We start from the raw sequence: 18,945 nt of genomic DNA on the forward strand, positions 1-18,945 counted from the left end.
TCTACTAAGCCTTACGAAAGACAAGGCTGCCTTTGCTGAGGGATAATGTAATACTTCCTTAGACAGATGGCAGCTCTTAACCCTATCCCACCAGTTCATAAACTTTTTGTGGGTCAAATCTTTAATTATCTCAATCTGAGTTGATAAGGACGAAGCGATTATCGGTTCAGGCGAACATGGCGCTCGCTTGGCAGCCCTTTTGGCAAGTCTATCAGCGTGCTTGTTACCTGAACAAGTCGAGTGTCCTTTTGTCCATTGAAGTATAACACAGTTATGCACTGCGGCCTTCTCCAATGTCAGATGACAACCCATAACAAGTCCTGAGGTAATTGTTATTCTACTCAGGGCTAAAATAGCTTGTCTACTGCCAGTGTAAATTGTAAAAGTCTTACCTACCAAGTTGGATCTCTCAATAACGTCAGCAGCAAGTTGAATGGCGATTAACTCCGCCTGTATGACGGTGGTACTTTTACCGAGAGGTTCAGATACGTGGAGTCGGAGATCGTACGAGAAACTCCAGCTCCTTCCCGTCTCCTTGAACCATCAGTGTTAATTGTAAGGCTGTTTTTTACCTCTACTTCTGTGGAACTTGGGTGGGTGAGATATTTCTTCGTAAAAATGTGTTGTAAGGGTGTGAAGTTCGTTATACATTCCAGAATTGGTGAGTAGTCCACCATTTCATTCCAGAGAATGGCATTTTTACTATATCTCTCACCCATTAGAATTCCTGCTGTTCGCAGTCGAGTCATGGTCACCAGTGCCACCTCTTGGATGAACAAATGAAGTGGCGTTAGGTTAAACATGTTTTCCATGGCTGCAGTGGGGTTAGTCCGCGAAAATAATTTTAAAATGAAATAGGCTTTTGGAATCAGTTGTAAAATTTAAGGGTTTATGACATAATAAAAAAGTTTTAAGGAAATAATCTTTGTGAACAGCCTGTATAGCATTGATCCCGTGGTTACATATTTTAAAAAGCGATCTTAAACGATTTTTCTTGATAAAATAGCACTGTTTGTCAATTTTTATCTTTCTAAGACAAATCATATTGAAAATATTAAAGCTCATATCTTAGCCATTTATGGGTTTAGACCAAAAATTTTTACACGAATCAGCATCATTTTAACTGTAGTATTTGTGATTAAAATTATGCCACGACTTACAGGAACACCTGCATAGAAATTTTTTAAAATTTAAGGAAAACGTTGTTTTCTCCAAAGGATGCAACTTTTTCAAGTTATAAAAGAACGTTTAAGGTTAGGTTTTACCAAATTATAAGATTCCAGGTTGACCTCTCTAATTTATGTAAATTTTTACAAATCATCTACTTAATTTGAAGTTTGATAGTAATGATAAAAGTTGTTTTCTCCAAAATGTTTAGGGGTAATGATGGAACGGATATCCGGTAACAATCTGGTATATGGCAATTTTTTTAAATCTGGCCGGATACCGGATAGTTAACTTTGGCCGGATATTAACCCTTTGCGGTCCGCGCTACATTCGCAGTTTCTACATTCTTCTCTTCATTCCGCGCTGGATTTGCAAGTTCGTATCAGCCGGTCCGCACCGAGTTCCCCAGTCGGTTATCTTTTCTACCACCTGGAACTTTTCGGTTAGAACAAACTGTAAAATCCTTGTGTTTATGCTGGGGATGCAGTGTAATTATATGTAACGTTCCGTCTAGTCGTTGGATGATGGTCGTCCACGTTTTGCTGTTATACGAATGTCCCCCACAAGCTCAAGCAACAGTTTTTATCTGAATTGTTTGTGATAAACGTTTTAATGGTATTAGTAGGAGATGCTTTGTATAAAATATAAGCATTGATGATAGATACTTCCAAACCCCAGAAAAAAAGTTTTCTCTACCATTTTAGGGTTTTACGCAGGAAGTAGTAGAGGTTGCAGTATATTGATCTGCTAAATCGACGCCTCCCATGTTTTTATTATATTGTACTATTCTACTTGGCTTGAAAACTGGTTGCGTTCTATTATCCAAAACTCTTCTATTTCTAACAATTTGGGATCTTGACGTTCTCCACGTTGACAGCATAGATACGACACGTTTATCGCGCCATGAAAGCAAGAATATTTCATGTTTGCGATAAGCAATTGTTTCCCCAATTCTTAATTTCGGTGATTTCATCCAGAAAGGTATTCCTTTTCTATTCGTCATAACCGTTCCCATTAAATGACATTGCAAATTGAGCAATTGTTTGGCAAGTATGATGCTAGTATATCGGAAAAAAATATCCTATTGCTTCGGGTATTAATTGTTGTAGATTATTATATAGATGTAAAACAATCCGGCTTGTGACTGGTAAATCGGGATAAATTACTGCGTTTGTCGTTTGTTGTCCAAAATATGGCAAAAATGTGTATAAATATCCGCATGATGAGTAAGCTAATACGTACAGACAAAGTCCCCATTTGTGAAATTCTTCTTTTGAATTCATCTACATAGGTATTCTGTTCTGGTACAAAATGTTGTTTAAATTTTTTGTCCAAATAGTTAAGAAAATAGACAACTTTATCTAGAGAAATTCTTTCCTTATCGTCCGTTTAAGGCATGGTTTCTAAATGCATTGCCCAAAATATTTGTAGAAATCGTTTACGTTTAAAAATTTTATTATAAAATGGAATGTATACGTGGAATTTTTTACTCCAATAATCTTTGATACTGAGTAGTGATGTAAAGTTTAGTTACTTTTTAGTATTTGTAACTATCCGTTACTTTCAGAAAAAGTATTCGTTACTTTGTACTCGTTACTCGTTACAAGTAATCGTTTGCGCTTGAGGTTCCAGTACTAGTTTGCGCTCGAGGTTCGATTACTCGTTTTAGTTGGACTACATACTTATATGAATTTATTTTATATTACACTTATTTTTGAAAACAAATACTGTACGTATATTATATTGTGTTTGTTACGCTATTATGCACTGTGCACTAATATCAAAAAATAAAGTGTAGGTTATGGGATTTACTTTTTCACTGCATATTATAACGAAGAATTTTTCTTAATTATTATTATTTAATTATTAATAACTTACGGTTCACTTATTATATAACAAAAATATTTGAAAGTAGTAACACATTAACAATGGAAAACAAAACTTCTTCTATAAAACAAGCAATAATAAAATAAAATAAAAATATTAAAACAACAATAATAGTTATTTATATTACAAGTGGGCTAGAAACATAATTACTGTACTAGTGTAGAGAATTGCACGACGAGGTCGTAGACCGAGTCGTGTAATCACACGAGTACTGTAATTATGCTCTAGCCCACGTGTGATATACAGCATTTTATCTACGACTGCTAAAAATTACTAAAAAATCAATTTCTTTAAAAAAGTCTATTTGACATTTATAAAAATATTTTGAAATGATTGTTGACAGTTTTGAAATGTCAGTTTCAACAACATATTTACTCATCTGGAATAAGTGTTTCGAAATGTAAAAACATAACAATTAATGTTTATAATAAATAGTATTGTTTCTCTGTAAGTAGATAGCACTTTTTCTTTTGTATTGTTGCTCGTTTCAATAAATTATGTCTGTTGTGATTAGGCTAAAAATGCGTTACGTAATGAAACCAGTGCGGTAATGAACTTCATTACGTAACTCAAATCACCTCAAATGAGTGCGGTAATGATGACTTATCCAAGCAGTCGTAGATAATAATATATTAAAAAACAAGTTTCGTAAGACACGCTTGAAATGCACGAATTCAAGTTGAAATACGAGTGGCGAAGCCACGAGTTTTTTAATGAATGAGTGCTTTAAGTCTTATGAAACGTGTTTTTTATACTTTTTTTTAACAAAAATAAAGTAAATTTTGGCAATGTAGGGAAATAGGTATGTAGCAGTTGGTAACACCGGAATACTTGGAAATAGAAACTTTGAATTGACAATTAGAAACTGTCAAAACACAAAATATATTCACCTGAAAAAAATGTTTGATGTACACCTCCCAAAATAAGAAAAATTGCTCAGAGTCAATGTCCTCATCATTGTGGACCTTGTATTCGATGCTAAGAACGTGTTTAAACATCCATAGACAAAAATTGTTACATTGACAACTAGAAAAATTAATGACCCAATGTCACCAACTTGAACTGGTTCCATAAAATGTTACTAAAATCTCATTACAGCATCGGATGCTGTAAAGAGTCTCATTACAGCACCCGTTTGAGTACTGTTATAGCTTCCATTACCGTAGCGAATTACAAAAAAGATATTACAGCTTATTATTGCAATGTAAAAATAAATTTTGTTGCGCATTTCGACTTTTAAGTCGATTTCGCCTATCCAACAATACTTGGCCTTTGGAAAAAGTAACTGTTAGATCCAAAGTAACTGGTACCGATGTGATACGGTAACAGTTACTTCGGATCTCGCGGAGTAGCGAGTACTCGTATAACGAATTGTTACTTTTTTACATCACTAATACTGAGGCATCAATCCCATGTTGATAATTATACCAAGGAATACTTTTAATTCAGTAACAGTAATATTATATCAATTATGCCATAATGAGTGTACAGAGACTTCACTGCTGCTAATTATTTTTTGAACTTATAAATTTGTTTCTGTCGCTATTTTACTATACTAAAAACTATAAATTTACAACAATAACACGAACTGTCGAATTATCAATAATCTAACCTTCAAATTCAAAATCAAAATTCAAAATTGCCTGTGTGTGAACCTTCCTCGCATTCAACCAATCACGTGCAAGGTCAATCTGGTGACAAATTTAAAATACTCCTCCTGGTTTAAAAACAGAGTATAACAAGCTCATTCGTAAAAAATAATTAAAAAAGCTGCAGAAGTGTAATGCAATCACTTGGAACTTACAAAGTCCGCACCTTGTCTCCCGTAGAAGATTAGATGGAACTGGAATAGATGTCGTTTTGTGGGTGGCATTCTGCCAATCGCTGTTCTGGTCCATTTCATTATTACTTTCAGATGTATGACTAATTATGTTAATATGTCTGCTTCGTCTGAATGTAACCATGTCCTCTGAATCTTCAACACTTTTTTAGGTGTTGGACACTGCAGATAACAATTAAGGTCAACTCCAATAGATAATCTTTGGACTAGAATTGTTTGGTAATCGTGAAAATTTACTCTTAATATATAATTATAAACTAAGATATTATAACACCAGCTAGCAAGAGTATTCTCAGATAAGTGTCAAATGAAGATGTAATAGTAGGTTTTGTTGGATTTTCTGCATGTTTCAAATATGTTCGTTTTCTGCATGTTCGTACTAGTGGGTTGCTTTTCTATTGCTTTCACGAATTATTATATCACACATTTCTGCTGACATTAAAATTTTTATATCTGTGTGCTGGTCTAGTGTTAGAGCATCTGAGAATATTATGGGATAAAAATCTGCGAAGTTATATTAGTTGGTCTGCCTAAATTGTACCATCTCAAACTGTATAATTATTTACAAAAAATTTTGTTGAATCTACTTCCAATTTTTCATCAGAATCAAGTTCAACAGCACGATCATATTTTGGTAACTGTAATTTATCTGCATCTAAATCATTTGCCAATAAATGTTCTAAAATTTCCTCCATTTTTCGATTTCTCCACTTCAACATTTTTTGTTCTTTCTCCTTTCAATTTGTGACTTAACAAGTTCTATTCCCCAATCTTGTAGAAATATTTTATTTCGATATGTTTTTTCCAAACCCCACTTTTCGTTTTGTTGCATACCAGAATGATATCAGCAATGGCATGTTCGTGAGGAGTAAAGCAAAGCAAAACTTTTTTATTATTTAGAAATAAGATACTAACGTTAAGTGTGTGGTAAGGAGAAAATGAGACGAATATTGTAATTTCTTTCTATTTTTGCGCACTGTTCCGATTGATGTTAATTTTTCTTTTAGAAACTCGTCTGCTAGAATTAATCCAGATAAAAATTATCTGTCGATATTAGGTGACTTATTTCTCATCAATTATTTGTTAAAGTGTTTACTACGCGGGATCCTTGATTTTGTTTAGCTCTTCTTCTTTTTTTCTTGATAAACTTCTTAATTACAGCAGTAAAATGTTTTGCGATGGTTCAGGATTTTTTGATTGAAACATGATGTAAGAATAAATGTTTATTAAAATATGATTACATTAATGTATTGATTGCTACTACTCATCCTTCGCAATCATGACCGCTTTTTAATAACGAAAAGTGATTATGTTACATTATTATGATCGATTACGAAGAATTTGCAATAGCGCACAAAAGAATACTTAACCTACTTAACCATTAAATTAATATATTATTTATAATTAATTACTACACTACACCTCTGGGGGGGAAATAAAAAAAAATTTCTTCTAAAATTTTTTTTTTTTTTTATTCATAATATTGCTTAACTCTATTTTTATGAATTTCGATTATTTTATTGTTTAATTTAATAACTACGTTCGGCGATTTCATCTCTACTATTGTATATGGACCCTTATATAATGATTCTAACTTACTTCCCACTTCATTTTTAACTAAAATCTTATCTCCTACCTTAAAATTAATTTCCTTTAAGTTTTTATTATAAGAATCAGTCCGTTTATTTTTTGAGCTTATTAAATTTGACCTAGCATCCTTACATGCTTTCTGAAGTCGATATTTAAGTTCAATAGCATAGTTGTTAAAATTATATATTGGCTTTACTTCATGCAATAAATTTGATGGTAAACTGGGGTTTTTCCCAAACACAAGTTCATAGGGACTATAATTAGTTGATGAATGAACAGTTGTGTTATATGAAAAACTCCAATAAGGTACCCAAGTGCTCCAACTGTCTGGATACTTATTCGATTGAATTCTTAAATAAGCTCCTAAATGTTTATGTGAATTTTCAATGGCACCTAAAGTTTCGTGATGGTACGCTGTTGAATTTAAACGTTTAATTTTTAATAATTTACATGTTTCCTGAAATGTACTGGCCATAAATTCCGTACCTTGATCAGTTACAATAGTTTTTGGAATACCATATCTTAAAATAAAATTTTGAACATAACATTTTGCGACAGTTTCTGCATCTTTATTGCTGATTGGGTAGCACTCCACAAACTTTGATAAGTCACATTGTATCGTCAATATATATTTATTATCGTCATTGTGGACTCATTGGTTCTTTGTTGTGTTTTGCATGTTTATAACGCTGGCAATCATCACAACGTTTAACAAAATTTTCTATGTCTTTGAAAAGACTGCTCCAAAAATAATATTTTTTGACATTATTAAACATACGTTTTATACCAATGTGTCCTCCGGTAGGTAACATATGAAAATCATTCAAAATAAGTTGACGAATTTCTTTATTATGAACGTGTGACACGCCCTTTACGACAGATATATTTATGTTTACCTTTTTAAACGAATCTTGAAAGTTTATTAATTCTTTAATAAATTGACTAGTCATTTTATTTTTTATAATTACTATATCATTAATATTATTATCAAAACATAAATTAAACAGTTCCTTCAACGACGCAGCTGAGTTTGTCGATGATAAAGAATTCTGTTTTATATAAAGTGTACACATTTTATTATCATATATTAAACATTTACTTTTATAAACAATATATACTTTTTTGTTATTTATTAATTTGTCAAATTCAATTTGATTTATCGGTTGCAACTCGATTGATTGTTTTGGTCTTTTCAATAATTCTACGAAGCCAGGGTGATCAAGCCTATCTTCAGCAGAAATTTCAATTTGATGATCTTCCGGCAAAGATTTTGTCTTAGACCGGGTCATTACTAAAATTGTTTGATTATTTAGTTCTTTTAAGTCATTTATTGTGATTTTTGATAATGCGTCAGCGACCACATTATCTTTTCCTCTGATATAATGAATGTCGAAATCGTATTCTTCCAAAATTAAACGAAATTTTGTAAGACGGCTTGATGGGTTAGCCATTCCAAAAAGATAAATTAACGGTTTGTGGTCTGTATAAATTTTGAATTTCTTGCCAAACAAATAAGGACGAAAATGTTTTACTGCCCATACTATCGCTAAAAGCTCTTTTTCTATGGTACAGTAATTTTTCTCTGATTTGTTTAAACCTCTGCTAGCATATGCTACTACCTTATCATTTGAGTTTGATAAAATTGCACCAATAGCAAAGCCTGAGGCGTCTGTCTTCAACATAAATTCATTTTCGGTTGAAAAATTTGGAAATTGCAATACTGGAGGATTAATTAAGTAGTACTTTAATTTTTCAAACGAATTTTGACATTCAGAACTCCAATTAAACGTTTCGCCTTTTCTCGTCAGTTTATTTAAAGGTAAAACAATAGCAGCAAAATTTTTTATAAAACGCCTATAATAATTAGTAAATGCTACAAATCGCTTTACTTCATCTTGATTCTTTGGTACCGGGTAATTTTCTACAATTTTAATTTTATCAGGATCTGGCAGTACGCCTTCTGCCGTAATTAAATGTCCTAAATAAAGTAAGTCTTTTTTCAAAAATTCACATTTTATCGGGTTTAATTTCAGATTTACCTGTCTCAATCTTTCAAACACTCTTATTAAATTTTTATTGTGAGTTTCCAAATTATTACCAAAAAGTATTAAATCATCTAAATAGACAAAGCAAGATTCTGAACATAACCCCGACATAGCAATTGTCATGATTCGAGAAAACGCACTGGGACTTATTTTTAACCCCATGGGCAATCTTCTCATCTGATATTGTCCTTTATCAGTAGAAAATGCAGTTATTGGTCGACTTTTTGAATCTAATTCTATTTGGTAGTAACCTTGCGCTAAATCTAAATGCGTGAAATAAATCGCACCAGACAGCGAATCTAATATGTCATGAATATTGGGCAAAGGAAATTTGTCGTCTTGAATTTGTTTATTGACTTGTCGATAATCGACAACAACGCCCCTATTATATATATTATTTATAATTAATTACTACACTACAGTTTACGAATTAAATAATGTCCAAATCCAAGGCATTACAGTGTGTGTTGTCCAATATTAGATCAACTGTATGACCACGGCCGTAATCGAACTCGGCTTAATTAAGCAATTTTACTTTCTCTGTACGAATTAAGCTGAGCATTACAGCTATGTGTTGTCAAATATTGTATTGATATGGCAATAGTTGTAATAAAAAGAAATAAATAAAAAAAGGTGCAACATTATCTCTATAATTTTGAATATATACAAGTGCCCAAAAAATAGTACAACATTACAATTAAATTTCTTGAATTAAAACATCTTTATAACTATATATTTGTAGATAACTTACTTATATTAACTTTTTAACAATGAGATATGACGTTAAACTAAAAATTTGTTTAAATCCTCAGTTATTCAATGAATTAATCTTTTTCTCTTTTATTATTTCAGCTTCAAGCACATTTTCTAATTGTGGATGATGTAATGGATGGATCGGAAACAAGACGTGGGATACCGTGTTGGTACAAAAAGGAAGGAGTTGGTTTGAACGCAATAAACGACAGTCTCTTATTAGAGAATGGAATGTACGTTCTTCTAAAGAAACATTTTTCCCACCTGCCAATGTACATACCGGTAATCGAACTGATTCACGAAATCACCATGAAAACCGTAATGGGACAATCCTTGGACTCTATGAGCTTAAAAGATGGACGTCCAAACCTAGAATTATTTACGATGAGCAGATACAATTCAATTGTAAAGTACAAAACTGCGTATTATACTTTTCATCTTCCGATTGCGTTGGGGATGTATCTTGCTAATAAATTTGATCCTGAAATGCATCGCCAGGCAAAAACGATTTTATTAGAATTGGGTGAATTTTTCCAAATTCAAGATGACTTTTTGGATTGTTTTGGGGATTCGAATATTACCGGGAAAGTTGGTAGAGATATTCAAGAAGGAAAATGTACATGGTTGGTTGTCGTAGCTTTACAAAGAGCTACTCCAGCTCAAAAAAAGATCTTGGAAGATCATTATGGAAAAACGGATCCTGAAGATATTAAAATCGTTAAGGGATTATACGAAGAACTTGGGTTGCCAAATACTTACGCTATTTACGAAGAAGAAACGTTTAATTTAATAAAAACTCATATTCAGCAAATATCTAAAGGTCTTCCGCATAATTTGTTCTTTAAGGTTTTGGATAAATTGTATAAGAGGGATAATTGAGGAAGTATTATAATTCAATTTGGACTGATTTGGTTTTGACCAAAAAGTTGTATTTTTTTAATTATTAAGGTGTAATAATAATAATAATCATGTTGTAAGCAATACATTTAAATTTATATATTTTGTACTGTTGCACTTTTTGGATAATGAATATATATTCAAATAAAAATATTAACAATAACATTTTATTGACATATAACACTGTAATTCTTGAAGCCAGGAACTTTGGAACAAATTTTACCTAATTTGGTAATACATTATCTATTACATAAAATAATTAATTAATACTTTTTAAAACTAATTAAAATGTGTAAATGTTTCCAACTCGAATTGAGCTTTCATATTTGTTATTAACAGTTTGGTGCGTTCATTGTTCTACCACGGGTTCAAGGTAGAATAAATATTATAATATTATATAATTTATATAATTATAATGTCAAAATTGACTCAACTTGACGTTTGATTAGATACTTAAAAATCTTGAAAGACCGGCGTGGTCACATAATGGAACGTAAAGAAGTTTCAGATATTGCAGCACAAAGAAAAAGGCCTAATCTAACGCAAGAAATGTACCAAACTGTATACTATTATTTGCTAGAGGTAAGTATAAATGGTGGACTGAAACATGGTTTGATAAAAAATGCGGCTGCTCGATATTCTGTTTCAGAGAAAACTATAAGTCGAATTTGGCATCGAGGACAGCAATCCTTACGTGAATGGTCAGTATGTGCAAATACAAATTCGCGAAACTCTGGAAAAGTTGGCAGGAAACGAAACACCGTAGACAAGGGCGTCGCCAGCTTATGACTAAGGGGGGGCAATATTATGGAGGATAAAAAATATGAACGCCTGGTACAGTCGAAAGCATGAAGCGTTACACTTTGGAAGTCTTTGCCTCGATGACGATTGTATTAAGAACGGTTCTGATATCAATGTATAAAACTGCACATGCCCTCGATAGCACAATAACTAAATCAAACTTTTAAACACAGTAATAATTATTTATTTTAACAAAAATAATATTTAATTAAAACATAACCTGCGGGGAATTTTTTTCAAAACTTTCAACCACTTTATCATTAAAATTATTTAGGTTTTTATTTATTATAGCTCTGTGTACACTCATCATGGCCAGACCATTAAGGCGATCTTCTGCCATGGTGCTTCTTAGCCATGTTTTTAGTCTTCTGAGGCTGCTAAAGGATCGCTCTACTGTACAGGTCGTGCATGGTAAAGCGATCAAAATTTTCAATGCTTTTTCCGTTACGGGAAAGAAGGAATTTGTTTCTTTTAGGACATCAACAACTGTAAGATTTGTTAGATTAAGCCTATCGTGCCACAATTGCTGCCAAAGTTCGATTTCATTCTTTATGTTCGGTAAATCATAAAACTGGACAATACATTCACAAGTTTGTTTCTGATTTTTCAGTTGTCATCTTTTGCATCTGCGCCGGGTGTAACTTAGATAATGCAAATGATGGCGTGTTTTCTTCAGCAAAACGTACTTCAAGGGAGGTGATAATTGAATCCAAGTATGGTATTACTAAAGACCTCTTCCAGTATTTTGAAGAGCTTTCTGCTGGATGATTGCTTCTATGACGTTGTTTCCCCTTAATACGCGGCATTGATGTAATGTCCTCCTCGCAGTAGCTTACTTTATAATTTCGTCTGTCACTTTTTCCGGATTTTCACGGTGGTTTTTAATTAAAAGTAAAATCTTTTTAAGGTGTTCCGAGGCTTTGACCACGTCCAAAGCTACAGATTGGAGTACGTTGACAACGGGTTCCATCAAAGCCAAGTATTTGGCTACCAACATAATCCCGAGAATGAAAGAAATTCTGGAAGGCACTTTTCCAAGTTGCACTATTTCCTTCCTAAGATAATGTTTGTAAGGCTTCCAGAATTACTGGAAGATTTTCTTTAAAAACTCTGATGGTTTTGTGTTTCTCACTCCATCTTGTCTCGCAAAGTCTGGAAATATTAGGATCAACTTCCTCCTCAAAACTGATTCCCGAAAAAAGTTTATAGTATCTTTGGTGGTTCCCATGGCATTTCTAATTTCAGGAAGTGAATTTAGATCATTGATAATTAGATTCAGTTTGTGGAACGAGCAATGAAAGTAGAGGGCTTTGGTGTACTTTTTGCGTAAGATCGCTTGTACCCCTCCGTCTTTTCCCGACATCGTTGAACAACCATCAAAACCAAAACCAACGCATTTATTTATATTCAGATCTTCTTTTGTCAAAAACTCATCTATGCTATGTGCAATCGATTTCGCATCCAAATCTTTTAGCTCAGTGAATCCGACAAACATTTCTTGGACTTGCTGTGTTTCTTCGTCAAAATATCGCATCCCAATCGATAGTTGTTCAGTGCCAGAAATATCAGCTGTTTCATCTGCTAGCACACTATATGCTGCTGCTTCTTTCACTTTTTTCATAATATCAGCCTTAATACCGCTTCCACAAATACCAATAATTTCATTTTGAATATCCACTGAACGGTAGCTTGCATTTTTTTCCCTTGCTCAATGTGTTTCTTTAAAATCGAATCTCCTGCGTCAATTCGCAGCCTGTATAAATCCTCGAGAATACCTTCATCATAATGTATACCTCTTAGTGCTAAGTCGTGTGACCCGCAAAACGTAATGCAGGAAATAATAGATTTTATAATTTTGCGATTTTTTTCAATAATTCCCTAGGAATATTTGTTCAGTTGCAAATCGACAGGCACACCTTCGAGAAAAGATTTAGCAGCTTTCAATGCCTCCTTATGGAAGTGGGTTTCAATGTGCTTTTTGCACTGCTCGTGAATATCTTTGAACTTACAAAAGGGCCTTATAGTAAATGATCCCAATATGCCTCTAAATGAATTTGGATTTGGTGGGAACAACGTACAATATTTACAAAATGCTCGTTTTTGGCGCCTGGAATATACCAACCATATTCCAACCATTTACGTTTTGTCATGCTATGCGGAATTTATTAATAGGTAAGGATTTAAGGAAGTCAATTGCTCGCACTTTGGTCGCTTTGCGGCTAGCTACATTTGATCCTTGGGGGGAGGGGGGGGGCAACTGCCCCCCCCCTGCCGCCCCTTGGCGACGCCCTTGACCGTAGATGTAGAAAAGCATAATTCCCCGAAGAATTAAACCTGCATTGATTAAGCTCCAACCAACGCAGTAAAATCATTCCATACAGATCGCAACAAATTTCAGGGTTTGGATTACTGCTTGGCAATGCGTGATTCTGATTAAAAGAAAACATCGAACAAGTACTACCTTGCATACGATGAGATAGAACCTTATCAAACCTGCAAAAATAAGAGATTCATCACAAAGGTTGTTTTATTGCATGCCTACGGTGGCACAATTGTCGTAATCAGTGCTTTTATGGAAAATTAGGCATTTGGCTATTTATAAAAAAGAACCAGCCAAACGTAGAAGCACAAATCGTCCAGCTGAGACTCTAGGGAAGAAGGTCATTGAATATGTGACCAAGAGTGAATATAGAAATATGATAGTGGATAAACTTCTGCCTGCAATTGAAGCTAAATGGCCTCGGTCTAATAGCCATACAACTATTTTTATTCAACAGGATAACACAAAACCGCACTTTGATAAGAACGATAAGAACTTCAATAAAGCTGTTAACGCGTTAATTTACACAAATACTCCAATAAAAATAGTGCCTCCTAACCGTTCTAACACTAATGCACTAGATCACGGTTTTTTCACTGCTATACAGATACTTCAGTACCAAACTGATGTTTTAATCAACTGAGTAGTGATACACTGAATAACGTCTTCCTATCACTTCAGCATTGCGATAGAAATTACAATTACAAATTGCTCCATTTAGGCAAATTTGTTGTGTGAGTGATTAAACCAACAGGTCGTGTATGAAAAAAAATTGAGAAATATTCTATTGAAGTAATCATCATCGTCCAAAAGATAATCTTTTTTCTAAATAGTTTCTGTAACTTTAAATTATCTTGAGTGTCTAAAATCATGTCTTTTTGAAGCAAGTATCTTCATCATAGTAAGGTGCATGATCACCTTCCACTGTCAGAAGTACGTCTTGCTATAATTGTTATGTTTTGTTTATTTAATAAAATGTCTGTTATATTATAACTGTTTTATTTAACTTGTTATTACCATTACAAACGTTACAAGTTTGGCCAGCAATATCACGATGACACATATCATGACCCTATCATAAATTTTCATATGATATTCAAAATGACACGAGAATTTTTTGAAAGGAAATTAAATTTATTGCTTGCTGAACAAATTTCATTTAGACATTTATCACAAGCTTTGACAGAAATTTAATTTTTCTTAAATTAATATTTTATTGACTACTAAAATCAAACATTAAATCACAACATGTATGTTTGGAAATCAATTCAAAATTATCATTAATAAACATTCGTAATTCTTCATTTTGCTCCTTATAATCATTAAAAATGTTCAAGGTTTCATAAATTTCTTTCACCCTTTTAACAGAATCATCATGTTTTTTACCATAATTTTTCATTAAAATCATTTTTTGGTCAAAATTCGCCTTTTCCAAAGCTTTTACAATCAACCAAGTACATTTACCCTCTTTAATAGCACCGTTCTGATCATTACCATTTTCTCCATAATAATTATTGAAATCGTTCTCGATATAATAACATTCGCCCAATTTAAAAAATATATTATTCAGTTCTTTAAATAAGTCGGGCTCACCTTTATCCGTTAAATAACTCGCCAAGAAAAACGGTAGAATCATCATTGGATACGTCGTTTTGTATTTGGTGATTATTTGATATTTCTTCATGGTAAAATCGGTTAAATTTGATTTACCTACTGTCATCATAGTATATAAAGTTTGTCCGTTTAGAGCTTTGTAAGTGATGTCACGCACTAATTCTATCATTTTCGTGTAGTTTGGTGAATTAGAGAAATGTTGTTTTAATAAATGATAAATTAACGCGTTAATTATCGCAAAATCGGATGTACTTTTATTAACTCCTTTTAGTTTATGCCAACATAGAACATTACTTCGTCTTGTTGAGTTCTCTAGTATATCATTTTCCATAAGAAGCGCGGTATGATTCTGAAATATTATTTTGATTCGTTTTGATATTAAAAATTAAATTAATAACGTTATAAGATAAACACTTACAAATTCTGCACACCATCCAAGATTATAAGCAAGGTTTAAGTTCCTTTGAGTTAGCTTTTCAGAGTCTTCAAGAACTTCGTAATTTCGAATGACCGATAATCCACAAATTTTCTTTCCTAAAAGCAAATTATATTCCATAGCTTCTCTATCCAGTCCATACAATTCATTTTTAAAATGATTACAAATGTTATTAAAAATCATTGGAAGCGATGACATAAAGGTGTCTATGTCGCAAGATTTATTACGAATTGTTGATGATAATGTTAAACATCTTTTGAAGTTATATTTAGTAAAACATTTTTGTAAACTTCGATTTAAATAAATTGATATGTTTAAATTTGTTACCATCTTTCTTCTTTGTAAGTAAGAGAAATCGTGTGTTAATGTTGAAAGTACGTAACTTAATTAATGCAGATATTTGTTAATGTTATTTACCAATTCCTTTAATTTAATTTGCTTGTTCTTTTTTTTAACTTAATTGAACTTAATTCTACGTGTGCACTTAAGTTTTTATTAATACTATTTTTGAATAACCTAAAAAAATCGTTTTTTATTGATCATCATCAAAAAATAGTATCTATACAGTGTCTATGGTATAAACAGAAGACTCAGGAAGCTTATAACAACATGGGAACCAATAAATGAAAGAATCAAATATACCTAGATAATAATACATAGAAGTATATGAGGTAAATGAAGACTACCTAATAGGCAATAATGATTACTTTTTCGAAAGATTAAGTCAAGAGAAGTAATAGTTTTAGGTATCTTTAATGATCGAGTGGGAAAAAAGGGTACAGATAATGCAGTTGGAAATTTTGGAGAGAATGTGTTAAACGATAACGGTAGAGGATTAAGGCAAATATGCGAACAAAATCAGCTAAAAGTTCTAAATGGTGCCTTCCAGCACCGAAAGATTACATGGAGACAAACAGCAACGATCTTTAAAAAAAGTTATTATTGATTACGTATTTGTAAAACAAAAGAGTAAGTAAAAGAGTAAACAAAAGAGCTTTCTAGAACAGTAAAGTACAAGAGAACTGTATAAAAGCAGATTAAACACTTAACTGTAAAGAACATCATGATCAAGAACATCAGCTGGGTTTACAGTCACAAAAAGGTATATGACAAAATGCTGAATATATGATACGCAAACTAATTTAAGATGATTAATTAATGACGAAATTGAATATATACAGGATGGTCCATTTAACGTGAAACAAGCGATTATCTCGCAAACGTGAACAAATGTTCACTTACAAATAAATAATATTTATTACTTACATAGTGTGTTATTACATAAATTTACATTTAAAATATTTTATTCAATTAGCCATATTTCAATTTGATTTAGGAAAAGTATAATTTTTACCAAAATTTTTACATAAAAATGGAAATAATTAGTTAACTTGGGGGGAAGTACCGAAATTTGTTAGATGACGTCTTTCCAACGTTATTTGTAGATTTAAGCAGGGAAAAAAGACAAAATATGTGGCTGCACAATGATGGGTGTCCAGTAGTGATGTAACGGATATCCGCATCCGCATCCGCAAAATTAGAATTAAAAAATGCGGTTCCTCATCCGCTAAACTCACATCCGTAACATCACTACTTAGTGTCCAGCACATTTTTCACATATTGCACGTGAAGCTTTAGATCAGAATTATGCTGGGCGATGGATTGGAAGGAGAGGTCCAATTTCCTGGCCCGCCAGATCACCTGATTTAACACCTCTTGATTTTTTTTTGTGGGGCGTCCTTAAGGATAATGTTTATCGTGAAGTACCGACTACGCTAGAAAACATGAAAGACCGGATAAGAAATGCATGCAGAAATTGTAGCCAAAAAAACCTTTTAAGATGTAAAGAAAGTTTTAGTAGAAGTGTTAATAAATGTATTGAAGTGGGTGGGGAAATATTTGAACATTTGTTATAAATTTTATACTTGTTGTTGATTAATAGTATAGTTTGATCATTTTTTATAAATAAACAATATTTAAAACTATTTGAATAAATAATTACTTAGATTTTATCTACAAAAGATGTTTCGCTGTCGTACTGTCAAAACCACACGATAATTTTTTCTTTAATTGTTTTACTTTTATCCATAGATTCAGATGTTGCAATCAAAAACAAAGGGTGCCATTTAAAAAATTGGTCGTGACCTTCATATGACCTTGAACCTTCAAGAACATCAGCTGAGTTTACAGTCACATAAAAGTATATGACAAAATGCTGAATATATGACTCGCAAACTAATTTAAGAGGATAACCTATTAGCAAAAACAACGAATACCATTTTATTCAGCCATCGTTTAAAATTTTTGTATGTTTGTTACATCAAAATTTCTATTTTTTTATATAGTTTTTAGTGATGCATTTAGTTTTTTCAAAAAATGTCGCGTAACGTTTCTAAAATCACGTTTTAAAAAATTTTTAAAAACGGAATGCATCACGAGGTAGTGGAATGTAAAGTAAATCATATTTAAAGAGTTCAATTTTTTTATTAAATGCAGCAAATTTAAATAAAATGGGTTTAAAACGTGTAGTCCGTTTTGATTGCTTGTGGAGTATAAATACGGCAACATCGCAAATATTGCTCCGTCCCAAACATTGCCCGAGACATAGTGGAGCTCGGTATTCTCAGTAACCGAGACGTCGGCGTAGTGTCTCCCAAGAAAAACAAACCTGAAGCGATTAATATTTTCGGATAGATCAAAAAATTTGTATATCATTAATTTAAACTTAAACATTTAATTTACGTAGAATGCAAAACAATGTCTAAATGTGGCAATACATTTTTAATAATGAGAATATTTGCACAATTATCTGATCATCTACTATTAGATTAATTATTAAAATAAATACAAAATAAAAATATAAGGAAGCACCAAAGGTATATTTTAAAATAAATAATACAATATAAATAATAAAAAAATATATTAACTCATAAAAAACTAAAAATTTTCTTAATAACAATTTTTAAATTTTTTCAAACATTTTCTGATATAAGGGTACTAAAATTTTACATCATCGTAAAGAGAAAAACAATCTCTATCAAATGAGCCTAACGAAAGGGTACATTGCCATTTAAAAAAATTCAAGTGTTATTCATTGCTCATTTGTTTTCTGAAATATAAACAATTGAATGTTGTCTTATTATGGCAAATAAAATATTAAACAACTTTTGTATAAAATGTGTTTTTATAAAGTCAACATTTACCGAGATATATACTATATTCCATAAATAATGGTGTTTATATATGGGTCACAAAATATATGGTGTTTCTGTAAGTGGTGGCATAATTTCAACCACATATACTGCTAGAGCAAAAATTATGACAGCTAGTCTAAACATTTTTAATCTTTAAATACAGGTTGATTTATTAGCTCACCATCAAACTTTGACATATGATAGCTAATCCAATTACAAAAAAAAATGTTAATGAACATATATCCTATTTCAATTATTTACGAAATTATAACACTTTAAAGTTTTCTGCAGCGAATTTATTAATAGTCAGTAAAATCAAACATTCAACAAAAACAAAGTTGTCATTGTAATATATCAGTTTGGTGTAAGGTTTAATTATTACATACAAGAAGAAACTCAAA

General features: G+C 32.1%; 2 protein-coding genes and 1 long non-coding RNA gene across 5 annotated transcripts in view; 2 read left to right on the forward strand and 1 right to left on the reverse strand.

The window, feature by feature from the left end:
• The window catches only part of LOC111416776 (Farnesyl pyrophosphate synthase), a 69,819-nt gene extending 59,477 nt beyond the window's left edge, over nt 1-10,342 (forward strand). For all 3 annotated transcript variants that reach the window (XM_023048877.2, XM_071197961.1, XM_023048876.2), the window contains one exon: nt 9,382-10,342. In XM_023048877.2, the coding sequence (XP_022904645.1) occupies nt 9,382-10,161 (780 nt within the window). In that variant the 3' untranslated portion in view covers nt 10,162-10,342. The remainder of the gene's footprint in view (nt 1-9,381) is intronic.
• A 206-nt stretch (nt 10,343-10,548) lies between these two features.
• On the forward strand, nt 10,549-11,148 carry LOC111416740 (uncharacterized). The gene is made up of 2 exons (XR_002706594.2): nt 10,549-10,761; nt 10,829-11,148. It is a non-coding gene; the product is annotated as an uncharacterized lncRNA (long non-coding RNA).
• Nucleotides 11,149-14,480: 3,332 nt separating this feature from the next.
• Nucleotides 14,481-15,727, reverse strand: LOC111416756 (uncharacterized). The gene is made up of 2 exons (XM_071198010.1): nt 15,333-15,727; nt 14,481-15,263 (listed from the first exon to the last, which is right to left on the reverse strand). Exons 1-2 carry the CDS (start codon nt 15,678-15,680, stop codon nt 14,514-14,516), a joined length of 1,098 nt encoding a protein of 365 aa, XP_071054111.1. The 5' UTR covers nt 15,681-15,727; the 3' UTR covers nt 14,481-14,513.
• Nucleotides 15,728-18,945: the final 3,218 nt, after the last annotated feature.

This window comes from Onthophagus taurus, chromosome 7, assembly GCF_036711975.1.
Source record: "Onthophagus taurus isolate NC chromosome 7, IU_Otau_3.0, whole genome shotgun sequence".
NCBI classification, from domain to species: domain Eukaryota; kingdom Metazoa; phylum Arthropoda; class Insecta; order Coleoptera; family Scarabaeidae; genus Onthophagus; species Onthophagus taurus.